The sequence below is a fragment of the Chelonoidis abingdonii genome, chromosome 2, assembly GCF_003597395.2.
Source record: "Chelonoidis abingdonii isolate Lonesome George chromosome 2, CheloAbing_2.0, whole genome shotgun sequence".
NCBI lineage: Eukaryota > Metazoa > Chordata > Testudines > Testudinidae > Chelonoidis > Chelonoidis abingdonii.
In genome coordinates this window covers 118848997-118871254 of record NC_133770.1, presented here as the reverse complement: position 1 = coordinate 118871254, position 22258 = coordinate 118848997, and the positions used below count along the sequence as shown (strand labels likewise).

Genomic DNA, 22258 nt, shown 5'->3' with positions numbered 1-22258 from the left:
AAAGTGGGTTGTGACCCTCTTTGAATGGGGTTGCCAGGGGTAGCTTAGACTTGCTGGAGTTCAGGGCAGAAGCCCGAGCCCAAGGGCCAAAGTCGAAGCCCGAGGGCTTCAGCCCTGGTTGGCAGGACTCAGGTTGCAGGACCCCTGACTAGGGGCTGAAGCCCTTGAGCTTCAGCTTTGGTCTCCCTGCCTAGAGTGATGAGGCTCAGGCTTTGCCCCCTGGACAGTGGGGTTTGGGCAGGCTCAAGCTCCAGTCCCCCTCCTGAGGTCATGAAGTAATTTTTGTTGTCAGAAGAGGGTTGGGGTGCAGTGAAGTTTGAGAACCCTGATATAAGGTAAACAGAATTATGGGCAGTACCAGTTATCTTTATTAAAGAGTTAGTCACTAAATAAAATGAAGTTCTTGTCTTTAGTGTAAGTTGCCTCATTTTCTCTGCAACTGGACAAATTGAAACAATATAGTGCTAGGTACCCACAGTTTTCCAGGTATATATTTGCATATACTTTGAAGTGAAACCTGTAATAAGATCCATCTCCAAGAAGGCAACTGATTTTCTGATCTGTAGGTGTGTGTGTCACTTCACGACACAGTATATACCAAAACAGACTTAAGTACTAAGGAAAAAGAATTGCAAAGTATTTCTTTCCAATTTTTTTCTGCACTGCTTGGTCAGACTTTATTTCAGTGGATATGTTAGCCTTACAACATATGTTGTCCTGTGGACTACCTGATTGCCTTCTTGCTAGATTTAGCTTTAGAAGGAGTTATACAAACCTTGTGACTTCCTGTATTTTCTATACCTAAAACATTCACATCTTTAAACATATTTTTGAAATTTCAGGTTCAAGTTATAAGAGCTTTTGGCATCTTGAAACGAGCAGCTGCTGAAGTAAATCAGGATTATGGTCTTGATCCGAAGATTGCTAATGCCATTATAAAGGCAGCAGATGAGGTAGGAGGAAAGTGTTCAAAACATCAGGACTATACATCAAATTATTTCAGTGTAAAATAGTTTTCCATGGGAACAGATTATTCTGAAAAAATGCGTGGATTCCAAAGCCAGAAGGGACCACTGAGATAATCTAGCTTGACCTCCTAAATAACACAGGCCTCAGACATTGCCAGAATAATTCCAATAATTCCCGAAACTATCCAGTCTTGATTTTCAACTTGCCAGTGATGGAGAATCCACTCTGACCCTTGGTAAATTGTTCCAATGGATATTTACTCTCTCAGTTAAAAATGTGCACCTTATTTCCAGTCCGAATTTGTCTAGCTTCAACTTCTAGCTATTGGATAATGTTTTACCTTTGTCTGGTAGTCTGAAGAGCCCATTATCAAATATTTGTTCTGTGTGTAGACACTTATAGACTGTAATCATCCTTAACCTTCTCTTTAAGATAAATAGATTAAGCTCCTTTAAAGCCTGTTTTCTAATCTTTTAATTATTCTTGTGGATCTACTTTGAACCCTCTCAAATTTATCAACACCTTTTGCTTCCTGAATTGATACGGTAAAGCATCAGTATTGGCAAATGGTTTTCTTTAGCCACCTGTCTGACAGAAAGGAGATGCTTTAGTTAGCAAGTGACAGCTGATACCATGCTACTGATGTTGGGTCTATTGTTCATAGTATGCCTGATTCTTTCCCTATATAGGGCCATATCACTAGGCCTCGAGGTTTCAGTGGAAGCAAGCAGCACAGGATCATTTGCATTGGAGCTGGATGACTGCTTTTCTGGCTTGATGCCAGTCTAGAGAACTAGAAACTGACTTCCAAATGCCTCCTATCCAAATTATATGCTCAACCTGGAATGGGCGAGCTCATGTAGAGGGACTGCACAGCCATGGAGCTTGATCTCTCTAGGAACAACTGCATATCAGTATTTTGGAGATGATGGTCCTGAACATGCTAAGCACCACCTGTGACCCCAGGGGTGTGTTCAGTTCAAATGGGCAGTCAGGCCCCCAAGGGTGAATCAATCTTGTGATAGTCTCACTAATTTCTGAATTGGGTAGTAGCTGATCAGATTTTCCTTTAGTGGGAGTTGTCCTGTTTGCTGCTAATCTTAACAAGCATCTGGGGAAGGAAGCTCTGGTTGTATGGTTACAGAAATTAACACATTCTTATTTTTCTGTAGGTATCTGAAGGTAAATTAAATGATCACTTTCCTTTGGTGGTATGGCAAACTGGATCTGGAACACAGACCAACATGAATGTAAACGAAGTCATAAGCAATAGAGCCATTGAAATAATGGGAGGTAAACTTGGAAGCAAAGATCCAGTGCATCCTAATGATCATGTTAATAAAAGCCAGGTCATTATACACATTTTCAAATATTTTTGGGGAGTTGTTCTGCAAAAAGTAAACCTTTCAAGTTGTGGTTCTTACTATAAAAATCCCAAAATTCTTCTGAGGTACTGTTTGTTTTTATTTTTGTGTATTTGATACACACATGGTTTGTTCAGGTCTATTCTTTAAAGCTTTTATTGAATTAAGTGGTGAATTAGCTGGATATTAAATTACTGTTTGTTTATACTTACAAAAACAGAAACCCTGCTCTGTACATTTTGTTTTTTCCTTGTATCCACTTTACTACCACCATATTCTGCACCACTGCACAATGTAGAATTTGCTCAGGATTAATGTTCTGTGCAGAATTTATTTTTTTCCTGCAGAATTGGTGCTGCAGAGCTGCTGGTCACCATTAGGGGCCACTAGACCCAGCAGTTCCCAGCTCAGAATGCACCAGTGTGGGAGGCGCAGGGGAGCTGAGGTTCCCAGGTTTGCTGGTCCCACTTGGTCACATGGTGTAGCTGGTAGCTCCCTGCGTGGCAGCCGCCAAAGCCCATGAGCTGTGCCCTGCGGGGAGAGCCAGAAGCAACAGCTGGGAGTTGCAGGGGGGAGGAGGACCTGCTGCTGTCTGAGAGGGGAGACAGGGTAAGGAGAAGGCCTGCTGCCGGGAGAGTGTGACTTGAGCTGTTCCAGGGGCAGTTGAACTTTTATATCACCGCCCCTACAACTAACAGCAGGTACAGGTGGTCTCTGCCCAGTGGGACAGTAAGTAAGCTGTGTGAGCAGAGCCCGCAGCTGACCTCTGGAGGAGAAAGGGGTGTGGGTGTCTAGCCCTACGGCTGGGCTCTGGAGAGGAGGAGAGTGCGGCTGTCTGGGCTGGGTGGTCCTGTGCAGCCCCCTCCAGCACTTCCCAAATACCCCCCCAGTACACACATCCCTCCAGCACCCTCCAACTGTACCTCTCACCCAACTCCCTTCCCTCCCCCTCTCTCCCACCCACCTGCCAGTATCCTCTATTTGGGAACTTGAAATATGGTAATCCTACAGGGGCAGGGCAAAAAAGGAATTGACTAAAAGAACAGAGGGGCAGAGTTTTCCTCCAAGATGTGCCTAGCTGGCATGTGTGCCACCCCCAGACTGGGGTGCCTGACAAAAGCATAACAGAGAAACAGAAACTGGGTTGTTGCAGAGGTTTCTTTAACTTTCTACTTTGGGGGGAATCTTTTTTGTTGTCCATATTGTTAGACATATTTGCTGATAGGTATTTTGAAATTAATTACCAAAATAATTGAAACTGGTGTGATTATATTGTTGTCTTTTGACAAAATATGCAGAATTTTTCAGAATTTTAAAATATTGTGGTTTTTTTTATTATTTTTTGGCATAGAATTGCCCTAGGAGTAATATTCAAAGTTTCTGTGTCACGCCTGATTTCAAGCAAGGATAAACTCTGTTGAGCAAATGTTTTTTTGACTTGTCTGCACTTTAGAGACCAACAGCAGTGCAGTTACCTAGATTGCTAGCCACCAATTGCCCAGTCAGGGCTATAGACAATCTGAAGTGATCTTTTCTGTGGCAGTCCCAGTAGAAAAGGTCGGGAAGGGAACAGAAATAAACTATTCATATCCCTTAAGTCTAGGGTTGAGCTGTTGTGCGTGTTGCATCTTTTCTGTTGATTATAGATATAGGGCTTGAACTTTCAGGGTTGTCAAATTTTGTGAGCTTTCACATGCAGCTCACAAAATTATTGAATAATGATTAACTGCAATCAAGTTGCTAGCTATTTTGCAGTTGCAGGTGAAATAAACTCTTAAGTCTATCGGTCAGTAATTTGATGTTACTCATGCTTTGTCCCAGCACGTTAGTTTAAGTTTCTTGGCCATCAAAAAGTTGTCGTCCCTTTTTCAGTTGCTGTGGTGGGTGTAGCTAAGCTAGCTCGTTTAAGAGTTAAATGTGATAGTGTAATTGATTGACAAAAATGATCAAAGTGTTGCTGTCTTATGGATTTTTTTTGTTTATAATATTTCTTCTCCCTGTAAGTTCTTACGTTGGGGTTTGACAGCTGCTGCAGTAGAAGAGTCTAACTGTAGACTTACAGCAGTCAACTGTATGTAGATATTATAGAGCTCCATTACATGGTACTTCCTCTCCATTCTTATACTTTGGAGCAATGAAATAATTTAACAGTGTTGACATTTGATATATACTAGTTGACATCTGAGTTAGAAGCAGTGAAAGGAATGGATCAGTTCATATGTCAGAGCTATTTTAGGCCATCTGCACACTGAAGCTGCTTTGGTTACACTTTTTCCCATTTTGAAGGTTTTCTTGACAATGGTTGCAGCTAGAGACTCCTTTTTAAATGAAAGCTGATACTCAGGAGAACAGAGTGGTGTGTCTGTTGCCTCTTTCCCCAGTGAAATAGTTCTGCAGGTACACCCCATGCTTTGGGAAACTGTTGTCAAAAGAGTACAGATTTAAAAAAAAAAAAAAAAAAAAAAAAGTCACTGATATAATTTTTAGTAAAAAGTGCAATGAACTCACATCTTCTATACTAGTTTAAACTACTACAGTAATTCTTTCGATTTCTCAATAAACTTTTATTTGTGAATCATATTTAATAGCCACTTAATACATTTTGCACTTCTTCCTTTTTTTAATAAGGAACTTCTTGGATGGTCTTGTGGTTAAGGCACAGGACTGAGATTTGGGAGGTCGGGGTTCTTTCTTGGTTTTTGTCTCAGGCTGACTTTTTTGATCTTAGACACATCACTTAATTTCTCTGTGCCCCAGTTCCTCATGTGTAAATGAGGTTATTACTTTCTGACTTCACGGAGGTTTTGAAGGTAAATCCGCTAAAGTATAAACCTACTACAGGTCTGTCGCGTTATTTAACAAACACAATTTTAGCTTTACGCAGTCAGCAAAAACAAAAAAAAGAGAAAAATAACCATTTTAATACTGTATCTGTAGTACGGGCGATTCCGCCCGCCATTACACTCAGTGTAATTGTTACTATATGCGATTTTAGCTTTATGCGCTGACTGCGGAACGTAACCCCAGCGTAAGATGCGACAGACCTGTATATGAACCACTTGGGTACTATAATGAACATGAGAGAAAAGCCTGTAAATAATAAGACTTGAACTTCCTTCACAGAGCTCAAATGATACGTTCCCAACCGCAATGCATATTGCTGCTGCACAAGAAGTTAATGAAGTGTTGCTACCTGGACTACAGAAGCTACAAGATGCACTTGAAGCAAAATCCAAAGAATTTTCCCAAATCATAAAAATAGGGCGCACTCATACACAGGATGCTGTTCCACTTACTCTTGGGCAGGTATAAAACACTAAGCAATATAACCTTATACAAAAATGTTATCCACTTGTTGGAGCATTGTTGTAAATTAATGGAGGTAATTGTTAATTTACATCATGGCACAACTTTGCTCAGCAATTGAAGACAAAGTATTGAAGGTGAACAGAATCTTGGTTGACAATATTTTATTATAGGTTCATATTTACTGAAAATTTAATGCACAACATTTCTTGGGTGTTCTGCATGCAGAGCTTCAAGAATTTTCTTTGACCGGTGTGTGTTCTTTTAACTAGTGGATTCAAAGGAAAAATATCACTTTGAGTAGACTATAGCAAGACTGCACAAGTAAATGTAAAATATATTTAAAATGATGAAAGTAGACTGTCATTTGAGTATTACATATGCTTCTTTCTTTTCAGCCAAATGACTAACATTCTTGAAGGAGTTTGGTGGCTGGATAACTCATTAATGCAAATATAACACTATCTGCAAATATTTAAACTGAAAACAGTACAAATCTTTTTTTAATGTTTATGGTGGTAACAATAATATGTTCAGACAAGTGATTTTTTTTTTTTCTGTCGATGGTATCCCTTTATGGGAACAATGTCAAGCTAAAAATTGCATTAACAGTTATTTCTGTTGCAGTAGGATTCAAAGGGTCCAGTCAGGTTTAGGCCTTATTCTGTAAATTCATAGAAAGAGTGTTCCTACTCTGTACACTTTCAAAGTCTGAGACTTTGTCTATACACAAAGGTGGTTAGTTTAAATGTGTTTTTGAACCAGTTTAGTTAAAACTCTGCAAACCTCTGTCTGGATGCTCCTTATTGGTTCAAGAATGGCTTATATTGATCTAGCTCAACTTGGTAAAGAATTGATTTATTATAAATTGAGATATAAGCCAGGTTTAAATCTATATGAATGTCCTCACAGGTTTTGTCCTGGCTGAAATAATTTTTTAAACCATTTTCAGTTAAACTGATTCAACTTTGTGTGGCAACAAGTCCTAAAACTCCCTGATCTTGCAATCCGTACCTGTGTGGAATATGCTGACTCATTGCACTCTCTAGAGTTGATTGCAATATCAGGGCCCATGATAAGCAACCTCAAAAAGGTGAAAGGAGAAGAAAAGAGACAATCTATATACACATATATGTTGGTTGGAGCTCCACATTTAGGTGCAGAACTATTTCCAGTACATGAGCAGTCTGTTAACCTACTCTGTTTCATAGTCAAATTGGATAGAGACTATTGCTTAGAAGTTATTTTTAAATAAAAGTGTTGCGTGATATTAAATTACAAAATACCAATTCTGGTCACTAATTCTTGGTTTTCTGTCTTTTTTTTTCCTTTCAAAGGAATTCAGCGCTTATGTGCAACAAATTAAATATGGTGTGGCTAGGATTAAATCAGCCATGCCAAGAGTCTATGAGCTGGCAGCTGGTGGCACTGCAGTTGGAACAGGATTAAATACCAGGATTGGTTTTGCTGAGAAGGTTGCTGCTAAAGTGTCTTCACTGACAGGTAAGGATGACACAAAAGAAGAGATCCTTCTTCAAGTGATTTCATATGTGCATTCCATTCTTGGTGTCTGTGCACCCAGCATATGGCTGTCAAAAACTTTTTCCCTCAGCAGTACCCATTGGGTGGCTAGAGTTTCCCCTTTTGCCGTGTGCCACTGCATGCAGGTGTAGAGGACAGAGCCACCTCAGCCCCCCTCATTTTCTTCTTACTGCCCAGAATGGTCATTGGAACCCTGTTAAAGACCAGAACAGTTTTTTCGTCCTCTCTCTTGAGTATAGTAGTGTGTGTCATAAAGTTAATAAATTTTAGTGGTTTAAAAAAAATTCAGACCGACTATTTTTCCCATTTGAGGATTTTTTTTTTTCTGCATATGGTACCCAGGTAACCAGGATTCAAGCCATGTGCTTCTTGCTTAAGGCCTGTGCCAGTGAGCAATCCTCACAATAGCTGCCTGAAGTGCTTGGGTGAAGCACACGTTAAAGGCCAGTGCCACATTTGCAAGGAGTTCTAGCCTAGAGTGAAGAAGGATGGGGAGGTTAGGCTGAAATGCTTGCCGATGGAGGCAGCACTCAGGCTACTGTCAGACCTTTCCCAATTTGACTCTGTTGTGAGTGCTGCAGCTTTGGTGAGAAGCCATACTTCCAGCTTTAGTTGTATCCTGGCACCAATCTCCCTCACTCATACTGAGGAACAAATACGAGACTTCCAAAGAAGCCCTTGTCGGGGCAAGGTCCCTTCTAAGGTGGGCAAGAAGGTACTGGGTAGAGCACACCTAAAACCTCCTCCAAATCAGTGCCTAGGTTGATGCAGTTGGCTCTGGTGCCGCAGAGAGCACTATAAACCCTGGTGCCAGAAGTGGCACTGTCATCATCTTCTGCACCTCATGAGACTATCTCAGTGCTAAATACCCTGGAGGCATTTGCATCGGCAAAGAATCTGCTTTGCTTCTGAGTGCCGGTGTCACCATCATCCCAGCAGTCAGATCCCTCAGCACTGTTGTCCTGTCTGGAACCAGTAGTTCAACCTTTGGTACTGCAGCTGCCTGCTTCCCGCACAGGTGACCCTTTGGTACCATCTAAGGGGAAAGCCACAATGAGGACAATGCTCTGCCCATCACCAAGTTCTTGGCACCAGTCTCTTGTACCCACTGGATCAGCTCCTCCGATCAAAGGAAAGGAAGTCTTCATCATTGGATTTGGAGGTGGGATTGTACATCTCACAAGCCAGAAGCTGGACCCTCAGTCTCCTACAGATCTTCTCTTCCTACTGAAGGGTTGCAGCTGTAAGCTGGAACTGCCATGTGAATGTGGCCAGGTCAGTGGCATCTTGAAACCCTTAGAGGTTTCTCCCACCTTCCAGATCTTTCCCTCACCACGCATACTCAGTCCGCTCATCTAGAAAGACAGAGTCTGCGCGTCAGAGGGCTCTGTCTAGAGTCCAGTACTGGGCCAACTACTGAGCATCAAGAAGTCATCACAGAGCCAGAGCAACAGCCTATAGAAAAGATTCTACCACCTCCAGTCTAGGCTTCCTCTTTGTTCTCTCCAGACAAAGTTTTTCTGTCAGCCAACTTCACCTTCTCCTGATGATTTTAAAGTTTATCAGGAGCTGTTGAAGAGCATGGCTGAAGACTTGGGTGTACAGGCTGAGGAGGTCAGGGAGAGTCATCACATTGTCTGGTTGGCATTTTATCATCTGTTGGTCCCTTCAGGGTGGCTCTGCCAATTAATGAGGCAATGCTAAAGCCTATAAAGGCTCTATGGCAGACTCCATCTTCATTGCATCCCACCTCAAAAAGGGCAGAAAGAAAATATTATATACCCTCCACAGGTTTTGAATTCCTTTATACTCACTCAGTACTGGGCTCATTAATTGTGACAGCAGCTAATGAGAGAGAGCAACAGGGGCACCAGTCTATCATCCCCAAATCAAAAAATGCTAAAAGGCTGGACTTATTTGGCAGAAAGATTTATTTGACAGGTTTTACGGCTGCATATTGGTAACCAATAGACTCTGCTGGGGTGGTATGATTTTAATTTGAGTTTCCATGGAGAAGTTCAGAGAGCTGCTTCTGGAGAATGCCAGCAGGAATTCTCTTAAGTGGTCAATGAGGGCAGATTAGTTGTGAAAACATCACTATGCGCAGGGCCGAATGCAGCAGACTTAGCAGCTAGAACCATGGCTTCCATGCTCACCATGGACATCATCCTGATTGCAGCCTTCTGGTCTTCCCTGTGAAGTCCAAAATACAATTCAGGACTTGCCATTTGAGGGTCCTTCTCAATTCTCAGACCAGATGGACAGCAAGTTCCTTGAACTTAAGGACTCTAGTGCCACTTTAAAGTCCTTGGGCTTGTACACAGCTGCCCCAGCAGATGCATCGGTATCCTGGTCCACCTCCTCAACAAGAGTTGTCCAAAAAGAGGTCATGAGGTTATAGGCATATGCGTCCCCCTTCTGCTGTTTCCTACAGCTCCAGGACCTTCGAGACACCCAAGAAGTACAAAACATTAATTTTAATGGGCTGGTCAAGGTTGCCATACCAGTCTCCGTCTCTCCAGACCCAAACTCCCTCACCTTCACAAACCATCTTTGCACTTCCACAGTGCTGGATCCCAAATTACTTTGGACTAGTGGGTCTTGAGCTCTGTGGAGGGTAGGACTGTATGCTCCAGTTTGCTTCTATTCTTCCCCTTCCCTCTTCCGAGACCATTCTCATGAGGAGCCCCTCATTCATCTCTCTTCAGTTGGAAGCCATAGAGTAGGTTCCACGTGGTCTAAAACGGAAGGAATTTTACTCCAGCTATTACGTAATCCCAAAGGTGAAGGCAGGGGTGGGAGTCTCATACCAATCTTAGACTTGTATCAGCTCTGCAGGTTCTTGAAAAAGGGATCATTCCGCATGGTCAGCACAGCTTTTATTATTCCCTCCTTGGCTTGTGGAGATTGGTATGCTGCCTGCAACTTAAAGGATGCCTACTTCCGTGTGGCAATCGATCAAGCCCACAGGAAGTACCTCTGATGTCTGGTCATTCAAAATCATTACCAATTCGTTATACTACCTTTTGGCCTGTCAGCTGCACCCACTATGTTCACAAAAGTTTAGCAGTAGTAGCTGCATTCCTCCAAAGATCAGATGTTCGTGTTGATCTCCACCTGGAGGAGTGCCTTTTCATGGGCTGGGTCAAAACTGCAAGTACATAGCAGTGTACCCTTGATTCAGTCAACATTCAGTGCCTTGGGACTATTAATGTAGAAAAGTCCCTCCTCTCCCCAGTCCAAAGGACAGTTTATAGGGGCTGGACTGGACTCATGACAAGCCAGCGCCATTCCTCCAAACTCCAAGTTCCAGGCAACTTGATCACTTGTTATAGGTTTGAAGTTTCACCCATCACAACACGAAACTGTTTGACAGTTCTGAGACATGCGGCTTTGTGCACCTATAGTGTTTCAATATGTCAGACTGCACCTAACAACTGCAGGGCTGGCTGGCATCAGTCTAGTCAGCAAACCACCATCACTTAACCTTCGTGGTGAGGGTGCCATCCCATGTCCTCACCTCTCCAGATTGTTGGACAAATCCAGCTATGTATGTATGCACATTCCATTTGCCTGCCTGCAACAGATGCTCATGCTGGTGACAGATAAATCTGCTCTAGAGTAGGGAGCCCACCTGGGTTCTCTGCAGACACAGCTCCTCAAAAGACTTAATTGTACACATCAGTGTTGGAGAACTAAAAACTATCAGATGGGCATGCAATGTGTTTCTATCACAGATCAGGGGAAGTAGCCTGCTAGACCTCACAAACATGTGGTCAGTGTTCTACCTCAACGAGCAGGGCAGAGCCCACTCTTCTCTAGGAGCCCTGTATTGACAACTCAATAGATCTAGAAGCATTTTACCTGCAAGGGATATGCACCAGCTGAGCAGATCATTTACGAGTCACCACAAGTGGTCTCTTCGTCTAGACGTGGCCAGATACATCTTCAGCAGTGGGGGTTTCAGTGTGTCTACTGTTCTTGCTGTCGGTGATAGCAGGAGGCATCACCCTTCACTTGAATTGGGTCTCACGTGTACTAAGTTTGTTGCTTCTCCCCAGTTGCTGATACTTAGTACCTTGGGTGAGCCTTTTCACTAAAAGCTTCATAATATAGGAATTAATATTTAGTGCTGCCTCTTCCTTATCTTACATCAGTGGCCGCATCATGGTGGCTTTCCATCTGCCCTGTTGTTCATGCTAAGTCTCTTCCAGATCCTACTGTTTGTTGAGAGCAAGAGAAGGCCTCCCTAAAATTAACATGAATTTTTAAGAGGGAAAAATACACAGATTAAGGCTGAATTGTAAGAGTTTCTTTAAATTGACAAACTTGTGTGTGACAAATTGATAATGCCCACGCTTAATTACAAAGTTATGGTTGTGAATTTTAAGTACTCAAAAGGAAATGTAGAGTGGTTGTAAACACTTACATATTTTGTTTTTGTACATAATGTTGACCTTAGATGCGATCATCTTGTTCTTTGTGTTTGCATGTGTCCGTGCCTCATGCACGGTTGTCAGAGAGCTTTTTTCCCTCAGCAGTTCCTGTCAGGGCGACTCAAGTGCCCTCTGTCACAGTGTTCCACTGCATGCTGGTATAAGAGCGTGGAGCTGCCTCTAAACCACCTCAGTTTCTTCTTACCTTCACTGACAGTTGTCAGTAATCTCAGACTTTTTGTCATAAGCTTCCATCACTCCTTTGTGTGTATGCCCTGTTATTGTTAGGAAGTAGTTAGTTAACTTCAAGTTAGTTTTAGTGATAGATTTTAGTCTTAGGTCTTTTGAACTAATTTTTCATCTTTCAGAACTGGGATCAATACTGAAGTGATGCCACAGTCACCAGGTTTTAAAGTCCTATTGTACATGCGCTAAGCCGATGCCAGTCAGTGACACGCACTCAGCCTGTTTTGAAATCTTTGGGAGAATCCCACATAATTGACAAATGTTACTTTTGTAAGGGACTAACAGTATGTCTATATGTACAGAGCTGCAGCAGTGCAGCTGTACTGATAGAGCTGCACCACTGCAGCGCGTCTGGTGAAGACGCAGTATGCCAACAGGAGAGAGCTCTCCTGTCTTCATTTAAAAAAAAAACAAAAAAAACACCTCCATGAGCAGTATAAGCTATGTTGGTGAGAGAAGCTCTCCCTCTGACATAGAGGTGTGCACACGAACGCTTAGGTCAGTGTAACTTATGTCACTTGGGAGTGGAATATTCACACCCATATGTTTTGCCATCATAGGCTGTTATGTAGATGTAGCCTAAGTCCCGCTCAAAGAAAGAGTGGTGCGACTCAAATGTTTGCTCATGGAGGCAGCACTTTGCACTTGCACCCCATCAGACTCATATCATGTAGAGTGTGCCCCAGATAAATCGGCCTCCATACGGAGTTCACTGGGGATGTCTGCAGCCTGTTGGTCCCATTCGCCAGTATTTCAGAAAAGGTTTAGACTCTCCTCAGGTTCGATACCTTGCTTGTGAGTGTTGGTTCCTAAGCCTAGTAGAGGCACAGACTTTAAGAGACATTTGGGGGAGAATCTCCTGCTGGAACATTCTTCAGCTAAGAAGAAGTGGGTGCTGCCTCCGGAGCCTGTGCCAGATCCATCAAGCATGTCTCCTGAAAGGTTTCCATGACAGAACTTTTGGTTATTGCTGCTTCCAACCACCCTGGAGGCATATGCAGCTTCAAGAGACATCTTTAGCCTTTCAGTACCGGTATCCCTGGTTGTGCAAGAGAGTTTCCACTCAGTCCCAACACCGGTGGCACCTACCTTTGCACGTCAGGAACACACTGTACAGTTACCTCCCAAACTTCTGCAAAGGCCAGTGCAAAGCAAGCCTCCTTTGATATCTCTATTACCACCGTCCCTGGGCTCAGGCTACCTCTCTCCAGTCCCAACTGGTTGTGCCCCACTGATGTTGGACATTTCAGATTCTTTCTCTTCAGATTCAGAGGTGGATTCATCTGTATCCCATTCAAGACAGAGGGCATACTCTCCATCACAAGCTTGGGGACTACAGGTCATGCAACAGTCACAGCACTGGCCACCTCCTTGTAAGGAGCAAAGGCCCGTTCAAGGCTGGGTCCCAGGCCCATATCAGTGGCCATTCCGGACACCGCAGGACATCCTTCTAGGACCTCCTCCAACTGTCTCATTCTTTGTCTTTGAGACTGCTTGGGGGAATTGGCACTGAGAGCATCATTCTCCAGTAACCAGTACCAAGCAGCCAGAAGTCACTCCCCACCACAAGTCATGGAGCAGCCACAACCTCAGAATCCTGTGACATCCTCTTCCTCGTGGCCAGACAAGGCTGTTCAGGTGGCAAGCTATTCACCAGCCCCAGAGGACCACTGGGCTCTTCAAGATCTATTGAAAAGGGTGGCCTCTGTTCTTGACATTCAAGCAGAGGAGATGCATGAAAGTTTTTATTAGTTGGTGGACATTATGGTATCGGCCAAAGTGACTGCCGATTACTGAAATCATTATGGAGTCGGTCAAGGCACTGTGGCAGACACCATCTTCCTTACCTCCTACAGCAGAGTAATTTGAAAGGAGATAATCCATCCCCTCAAAGGGTTATGAGTATTTCTGTTCTCACCCTCAGCCAGGTTCGTTGGTGGTGGGCGGTGGCTGCTAACAAATGGGAAAAACAAGGATATCAAGCATCAATGCTGAAAGGCAAAGATTTGAAGAGAATAGACTTATTTGGATGCAAACTTTATTCTATAGGGAATCTAGAGCTCAGGACTGCAAACCAACAGGTACTCCTGAGCCCGTTATTTCATTCTCTGAGAAAACAATATAAAATGTTTAAAGACAGGTAACCAGAGAACTGTAGGCAGGACTTTGCAGTAATGGTAGTTGAAAGCAAGCTGGTTGCAGGAACTCTCCACGACAGTTTTTGGATAAGACAAGTGATAGGCTCCATAGCCTAAAAGATTCTAAGGTGATAGTGAAATCTCTTGGAATCTAAACTCTGGCAACAAAGAGGAAGCAATTTCATCCTCAACAGCCTTACAGTGCTCCACATTTTGTCTCAAGATCCACCAAGGAGAAAGGACAGAGATTATAGGAGATATCTGCTGCCCTTCTCTTCAGCATCAGTGGGCTCATTCTACCCAGCCACCTCATCCAAACAGACATTTTGATATGTTGGTCCAGGGCAGTGAACCTGTGACTATAGTTCCATCTGTTTCCACCCTTTGTTTACAAACAGCTTATCCCATTTCCTAAGTGCTTGGGCCCATGCAACATTGGATCTGTGGGTCTTAAGCCTGATGGAACTGGAGTATGTCCTCCAGTTCACTACTTCTCCTCCCCACCTTTCCCGTCTCTCTTCAGGAAGATCATCCTTCACCAGGAGATCCAATCAAGTCTTCAGGCAAAGGCCACAGAGGAACTCCCGTTTACCTCAGGGGAAAGACTTGCACTCCCTCTGCTTCCTGATCCACAAACAAAAGGATGTCTTTGACCTATTTTAGATCTAAGAGAGTTGAACAAATTTCTGAAGAAAATAAAATTCTGCATGGTCACCCTAGCCTTGATTTATTCCCCTCCTGGAACAGGGGGACTGGTATGCTGCCCTCAACTTAGAGGATGTTTACTTCCATGTCACAATATGGTGGCACAACCACTGGAAGTTTCTCAGATTTGTGTCAAATGGGTCCCATTATCGGTTCACACTGGTTCCATTCAGTCTCTCAGGTGTTCATGAAGTGTAGGGTGATGGTGACAGCACATCTACTAAAATCAGGAATCCATGTGTTCCCGTATCTGAATCACTGGTTGCTCAAGGATCGGTCTGAGGCTCAGGTGTTATCCAGTGTTTCCATCATCCTGTCCACTTTCAATGCACTGGGGCTACCACAATCTAGGTTTGAAATGCAACAGGGTTTGGTGCTATGACTGAAGTATATCCTCTCACCATGGCACACAGCTGCCTCACCCTTATAGGTCACATGGCAAATGTCTACTTACGTGATTCAACATACCAAGCTGCAGGCATCAATGTATGCCCCAAGTTGTTGTCGTCATTTGGAGAGGGTGGTTCAAGTACCAGTGTCGATTTTGTCATCTCTGGATTGGTGGATGGACCCTCTGAAAGGCTGCGGAGTTCCCTTTATCCCCCTCATTACCAGCCCTCACTTTAATACAGACACATTAACCCTGGGTTGAGGAGTTCATTTGAGGTTCCTGGAGACTCAGTCTCTCCTCATCTCAGGATCTAATGACTCATATAAATGTCAGGGAGTTAAGAGCTGTGTGGCTAGCCTGTTCAGCTTTCTTCCTGTATGTAGCAGGAAAGAAGTTGTTCATTCTGATAACTCTGCAACTATGTGTTTTGTAAACAGATAGGGAGGAGCATGGTTGACCTAGCTATGCTAGGAGGCAATTCGCTTCTGGAACTTTTGCATAACCAATCCAATTAATCTCAGTCCTGCTTACTTTCCAGGGAAACAGAACACTTTGGCAAATCAACTGAGCAGGACCTTCTCCAATCGCCACAAGTGGTCTTTATGCTTGGACATTCCAAATCCATCTTCCAGCTCTGGGAAACTCCCCATGTGGACCTGTTTGCAACAGAGTCCAACAGAAAATGCCATTGGTTTTGTTCCCGAAGGAGGTTTCAGCCCAGGCTGATTGACACATGCTTTTCTGCTACCCGGTAATGACCCCCTTCTGTATGCCTTTCCTCTGATTTCCTTGCTGCCTAGAGTCTTGTTCAAAGTCAAACAAGACCGTGCTTATCTCATCCTCATAGCACAAGCCTGGGCTCAACAACACTGGTACTTAGCCCTGCTGATCTTGCCAATCAAGCCTCTGATGCCTTTCCTGTTGGATCCAGATGTAATTTCTCAGAACCATGGGAAGAACTCCTTCATTTTGGTCCTGTCAGAAAGGCATATCACCAGAGCATGTACCCCCTGAACCTTGTACTGGACTATCTTCTGTACCTAAAACATCAGAGTTCAGCAGTTAGCTCTGTAAGAGTTCTTTTGGCAGCTATCTCAGCTTTCCATATCTTGGGGGAATAGTAGATCCTTTTTCTCCAACCCCATTGTTGACAGATTCTTAAAGGGCTTGGATCAGCTAGGATCATGCACATGGGGGTACAATCCGTCCTCAGGATCTGAACTTGGTCCTAGCAAAGTTAAACGGGCCACCATTTGAACCCTTTGCAACTTGTTCTCTGCTCCACCTTTCTATGAAGATAGCATTTTTTGTTGCCATTATTCAGCCAGAAGGATAAACAAGTTGAGACCCCTATTGTCAGAAATTCCCAATGCTGTTTTCCATAAAGATAAGTTTATCTTTGCCCTCACCCAAAACTTCTCATAAAGATAGTCTCTTATTTTCATGTTAACCAGGCGATCCATTTACCGACATCCCATGAGCATAGAGATGAAGAGGTACTTCATTTATTAGATGTGAGAAAGGCTTTAGTTTTCTACCAGGAGTGTACTAAGTCCTTTAGATCCTCCACACAGTTATTCATTGTGGTTGCGGACAGAGCTAAGGGCTGACCAGTTTCCACTCAGAGAATCTCATCTTGACTCTCTTTCTGCATTTGTTTATGCTACCAGTTGGCTAATATAGACCCACCAGCTAGAGTATTGGTGTATTCTGCTGAAGCACAAGCAACTTTGGCAGCTTTCTTGGTGTAAGTGGCGATCATAGAAATTTATAAAACAGCAACTTGGTCGTCAGTCCACACTTCTGCTTTTCATTATGCCATTTCGTGTCAGTCCAGGGATGATGCCAGTTTCGGAGAGGTTATCCTATAATCACTGTTCAGGTAGACTGCAAGTCTGTCTCCATGTTTGTCTGCCTGTGAGTCACCTGGAATAGAATGGACATGTGCAAGCACTGGAAGAACAAAAAAAAAAATGACCTATCTTTCTGTAACTTGTTGAGATGTGTTGCACATGTCCATTCCATGACCTGCCCCCCTTCCCCTCTCTATCATAGTCTGTCAGGTACGAAGGAGCTGAGGGAGGTGATGCAGTGGCATGTGGTGGCAAGGTATTTGAGTACTTGCCATGGTGGTATTGTTTGAGGGGAAAAAAACTGTTACCTACCTTTCTGTAACTGTTGTTCTTTGAGATGTGTTGCACATGGGTACTTTTGAGGGAAAACATTTTCTGACAACTGTGCATGAGGCATGCACACACCTGCAGTGGAATGGACATGTGCAACACATCTCAAAGAACAACAGTTACAAAAAGGTAGGTAACAGTTTTTTCTCAAACAGTACCACCATGACAAGAACTCTTCTTTAGGAAACTCTTGGTTGTCATAAATCTGGAGAAGAAAATATTCTGCTTGACTTGGCTGCTTAATATTTTTACTTTTATGTTATCTATTTTATGATTTTTGTATTAACTAGACAGCATTTCAAGAGCTTTGGCTAAGGACATGCTACATTAACTAATGATTATGCCTCAAAAACCTTTAATACTCATTTCTCCAATACTCATTATTCCTTAGGCTTGCCTTTCATCACTGCTCCAAATAAATTTGAAGCTCTTGCTGCTCACGATGCTCTAGTTGAACTCAGTGGGGCAATGAACACTGTGGCTTGCAGTCTGATGAAGGTAGCTAATGATATTCGTTTCTTGGGTTCTGGACCACGGTCTGGTCTAGGGGAACTCATTCTGCCTGAAAATGAACCTGGAAGCAGCATCATGCCAGGTAGTGTATCCAATAACAAATGTCAATTACATTTGTGTAGAAAAGTAAGAGTAATAATTAACAATTATGTATAGAACTGTCATAGAGTTGAGTGGTAAAATGGTATGAAACACTGAAATGATGCAGTTTTTGACAGTCACTAATCCTCCATTTTTGTCCACAAAAATGTGTGCAAATAAAATTATTTGCTTTATAACGTGTGTGTATGAGAGAGAGAGAGAGAGTATGCTCTGGAGAGATGTGGTATAAAGGTTTAGTTGGCAAGCATCTTGGAAGAGTGTATTTTTTATGCGAAGGTTTTTATTGTCACAGATTTTTAGATTTACCTTCTGAATACAAATAGCATCCCTTATTCAGTTTGAAAAAACAAAAGTGAATTGCCTTGGGGACTGTGGACTATATTTCATCCTTCCTTCTCAACCAGGTGAAGATTGCATGAGGAAGAGCAGCAAGGGAAGGGAATAAGGACTTTGAAAACTATTTTTCTTCCCCTTTCTAAGAAGTAATTCAAAGCAGGCCCTTCATGTGTTGAACTGATTACTTGCAGATGGAATAGGTGCTTGTGTGTGATCTTCGTCTGTTTAGTTCCACATATAAATACAAGCCATTGTGGCAGGTTGTGGTTTTTTTCCTGCAGTGGAATATTTTTAAATGGGAGGGGTTTTAGGATTGAAACATGCACAATAATTTTCTAATCCAAATGGCCTTTGTTTCTGATTTCTTTCCCCTGAAGTAAATGAAGTATTTGCAGATCACTTCTCCATATTGAGGATAAGGGTGGCAGCCAGCTGCACAGTTCATGTGCTCCTGGAAGGTTGCCAGTGCAGCCCTCGTCTTAACAAAGTTTGGACAGCCCTGCTTTGAAGTGTAATCTTGAAGCTGCTCCTTTCCTCCTCAAAGAAAGGGGAGAACTATAATTTTTAAAAAGTTTTGATTGTTTTGTGGAAGGTAGGAAGGGGAATAATAACCTTTGTCTTGAGTAGCAAAGCATTCTGGGAGGCAAACTGTTGTAAAGGACATACAAGGTAAATGTCTGACAGGCTTCTCACACCATAAACAAATCCTAGTTATTAGAAAAGTGCAGTGGGTTTACGAAATCTGTGCCTGTATGTTGTTCACTACTTGGCTGCTGCCTCTTTGAATTAATATGCAAACTAGATACCATTAACTTGGGTTTGAATAGAGACTGGGAGTGGCTGGGTTATTACACATATTGAATCTATTTCCCCATGTTAAATATCCTCACACCTTCTTGTCAACTGTCTAAAATGGGCCATCTTGATTATCACTACAATTTTTTTTCTCCTGATAATAGCTCATCTTAATTAATTAGCTTCTTAAAGTGGTATGGCTACTTCCACTTTTTCATGTTGTCTGTATGTATATATATCTTCTTACTATGTTCCATTCTATGCATCTGATGAAATGGGCTGTAGCCCATGAAAGCTTATGCTCAAATAAATGTTAGTCTCTAAGGTGCCACAAGTATTCCTGTTCTTTTTGTGGATACAGACTAACACGGCTGCTACTCAGAAATGGCTTTTACATGTTTCTTGAAATCACATTTACCATTTATGAGCATTTAAATTCAGAAAACAAAAACTGGAGAGCCTTTTTAAAAAAAAACAAAAACAAAACTTTCTCCTTCCCTCCCCAACAGGAAAAGTAAACCCTACCCAGTGTGAGGCTGTAACCATGGTGGCAGCTCAAGTGATGGGAAATCATGTTGCTGTTACAGTGGGAGGCAGCAATGGACATTTTGAATTGAATGTTTTCAAGCCCATGATTGTAAGCTCAAAACGTTTTAATTTTTTAATTAAAAAACGATTATCTTACTGTATATCCTTATGGAAGAATTTCAGTGATTGCTTGCACAGCACAAGCACCAGAGAGGCAGAGAATTTTAATTTTAGAAGAATCTTAAATTCTGCTTGATGATAAATCAAAAAGCTCATCATTTTGAGAGATAACTGGCTGACCAATATGTAAGAATTGAGGTTTTTTAGCACTTTATCATAGAAATGCATTATAATTATCATAGTGCCCCTAGTAGAAAAGGGCAGATGGCAAAACTGAGGCAGGAAGAATAAGTAGCTTGTTTAAAGACTAAAAGGATCTGTGTCAGAGCTGACATTTTGGACTGAGGAATTCCTGTTTTCCATTCCAGTGTTCAGAAGACTTTGTTTTGTTGTGCAGTCCCTTTGGCCTTCCTGCAGTACTCACCCCAATTGCCTGGAAAGCCACTTATCATTGTACCATTAAATTAATTAACTGTTCAGATTCACATTACAAATGTTTAAAATGTAAATTCAGGATAATAATCTTGGGCTGAGGGCCTCTAAAATATTTATCTTGTGCATTTCCTAAGAGGACACATCAGAATCTTAATGTGACCATTTCCTTACTATGTTTAATGGCAGGGGCACAGCTGAGTGGAGGAGTATATAGCATACACAGTTAATCACTTTGACAGTTGAAACTTCAGGCTAAATCATACCTATATTACTTCCAGTAAAAATTTTGTGAGAGTTGAATCCAAGTGATTCATTCTGCTTCTGGGAGGTGTCAAGACAACGAGTAATTTATTTGCATACCTATCTTGTCTGGGTGCTTAGTCTTCACTCTAGGCTGGATTGTGCAGGGCATGGAGAAATAGAAGGAAACCTGTTTTAGTGTAGGTGGGGAAAGAAAACAGGACTGAGGGGTCTATCTTACTCCATGAAGGGAGAGTTAGAAAGAGGAGAGGAGGAGGAGGAATGAACAGAGGAGAAATTGAAGGAAAGAATAGAGACAAAAGCATAAAAACAGGGAATTGTGGAGAAAGTCAAAACGAGAATTAAAAATAAGGTAGAAGATACAACAGAAGAGAGAGTTAAAATAACAGTGGTGTTGGTCTTGCAGAATAGGCTACGTTATAGCAGAAAGGTCAGGGCAGTAAAAACAGTGAGGGGGATGTAGCAAGCAGTATTTTGTTTTCTTGCACCTGGCCATTTACTGTCTGCTACTTTTTTTTCATGCTGTTTAAGGGTGTTCTAAATGAAATGAAAAGACCATTAAAAGTTGTATGTACTTGTCTGTGAATCTCCTAAATAGACCTAGTAAGGAATTTTTTTCATTTGAAAAAGCTTCTTTCTTCAAAGTCTCTATCTAACTTGGACAATAATAATAGCATACTGAACAGCTACAGTGATGTTCCCAGTAGGAGACAGAGGTGTCCCTTTCCATTATTATTCTTTACTAAACTTTGGCTTTAGTGCTATCAGCTGGATGCTGTTTTGGGGTAGTTGACTGCCAGAGGGTATGCCAATTATGCATCCACTTAATAATTTTAAATATATTTTATTGATGTGTGTAAAATTCACACTTTTCTTTCTGAAATCTAGCACTTAGGTAGCACATTTTTAATCTATTGGTTTCTAAGTAGTTTACAAAGATGCTTTGCTTATATATTCAATAGTATGTATAATGTCTACTGCACTTAAGTGTTCTTCAGGATATGAAATGCTTTACATAAAGTGCTTTTTTAAATATCAGTGACTCAATTTATATTGCAAAAGGAAAAGAGTATAGTACAGAACACAATCCTTTGCTAAAAATTTATTATCAAATGGATGGATCGGAAGGTTTTTAAGAAATGATGTATCAGATAACAAAAATGTTAATAATTGCATCTAATAACTTTCTGCATTTTTTAGATTAAAAATGTATTAAACTCTGCAAGGCTCCTTGGAGATGTCTCTGTTTCCCTCACTGACAACTGTGTGGTCGGAATCCAAGCCAACACGGAGAGGATCAACAAATTAATGAACGAATCTTTGATGTTGGTGACAGCGCTTAATCCCCACATAGGTAAAAGTCTAAGGCTGATATCTATTCATTAGACTATATAAACTTCTCAAAAAAATACATAGTGAAAGTTACTGTGAATAACCAAGCAGTAGATTATTCTGCTTAACAAGGTACAATGTTTCAGACTTCCTTCTATTTTGTTCTTTGATCAAGAATGCACTCAGAAATTATTTTTTTCTTTATTGACAAACTGAATTAATAAGAGTTCATTATGACCAAGTTACCTTTTTTTAAACATAAGACTATTTGTAATTGTTTACGTACATATTTTGAAGAATTCCATTACATTATGATGTTATAGAAAACTAGCGTAGACAATTACACAATCAAGGCCGTGTGTTGATAGGGGAACATGTATATCCCAGACTCATGAGTAAGACTAGTTTTTTGTTGTGGATATTTTTAGTAAAAGTCAGGGATGGGTCATGGGAAATAAACAAAAATCAATGGCAGCCCGTGACCTGTCTCTGACTTTCACTAAAAATATCCCTGACAAACGGGGTAGTTGGGTTCAGCACCCACTTTTGTTGGGGC

General features: G+C 41.9%; 1 protein-coding gene across 2 annotated transcripts in view; it reads left to right on the top strand.

Moving 5' to 3' along the window:
• The window catches only part of FH (fumarate hydratase), a 44058-nt gene that overhangs the window by 15836 nt on the left and 5964 nt on the right, over positions 1-22258 (top strand). For both annotated transcript variants that reach the window (XM_032765534.2, XM_032765535.2), the window contains exons 3-9: positions 843-953; positions 2142-2318; positions 5457-5639; positions 6977-7142; positions 17672-17875; positions 19536-19663; positions 21571-21724. In XM_032765534.2, coding sequence (XP_032621425.1) covers positions 843-953; positions 2142-2318; positions 5457-5639; positions 6977-7142; positions 17672-17875; positions 19536-19663; positions 21571-21724 — 1123 coding nt within the window. The remainder of the gene's footprint in view (positions 1-842; positions 954-2141; positions 2319-5456; positions 5640-6976; positions 7143-17671; positions 17876-19535; positions 19664-21570; positions 21725-22258) is intronic.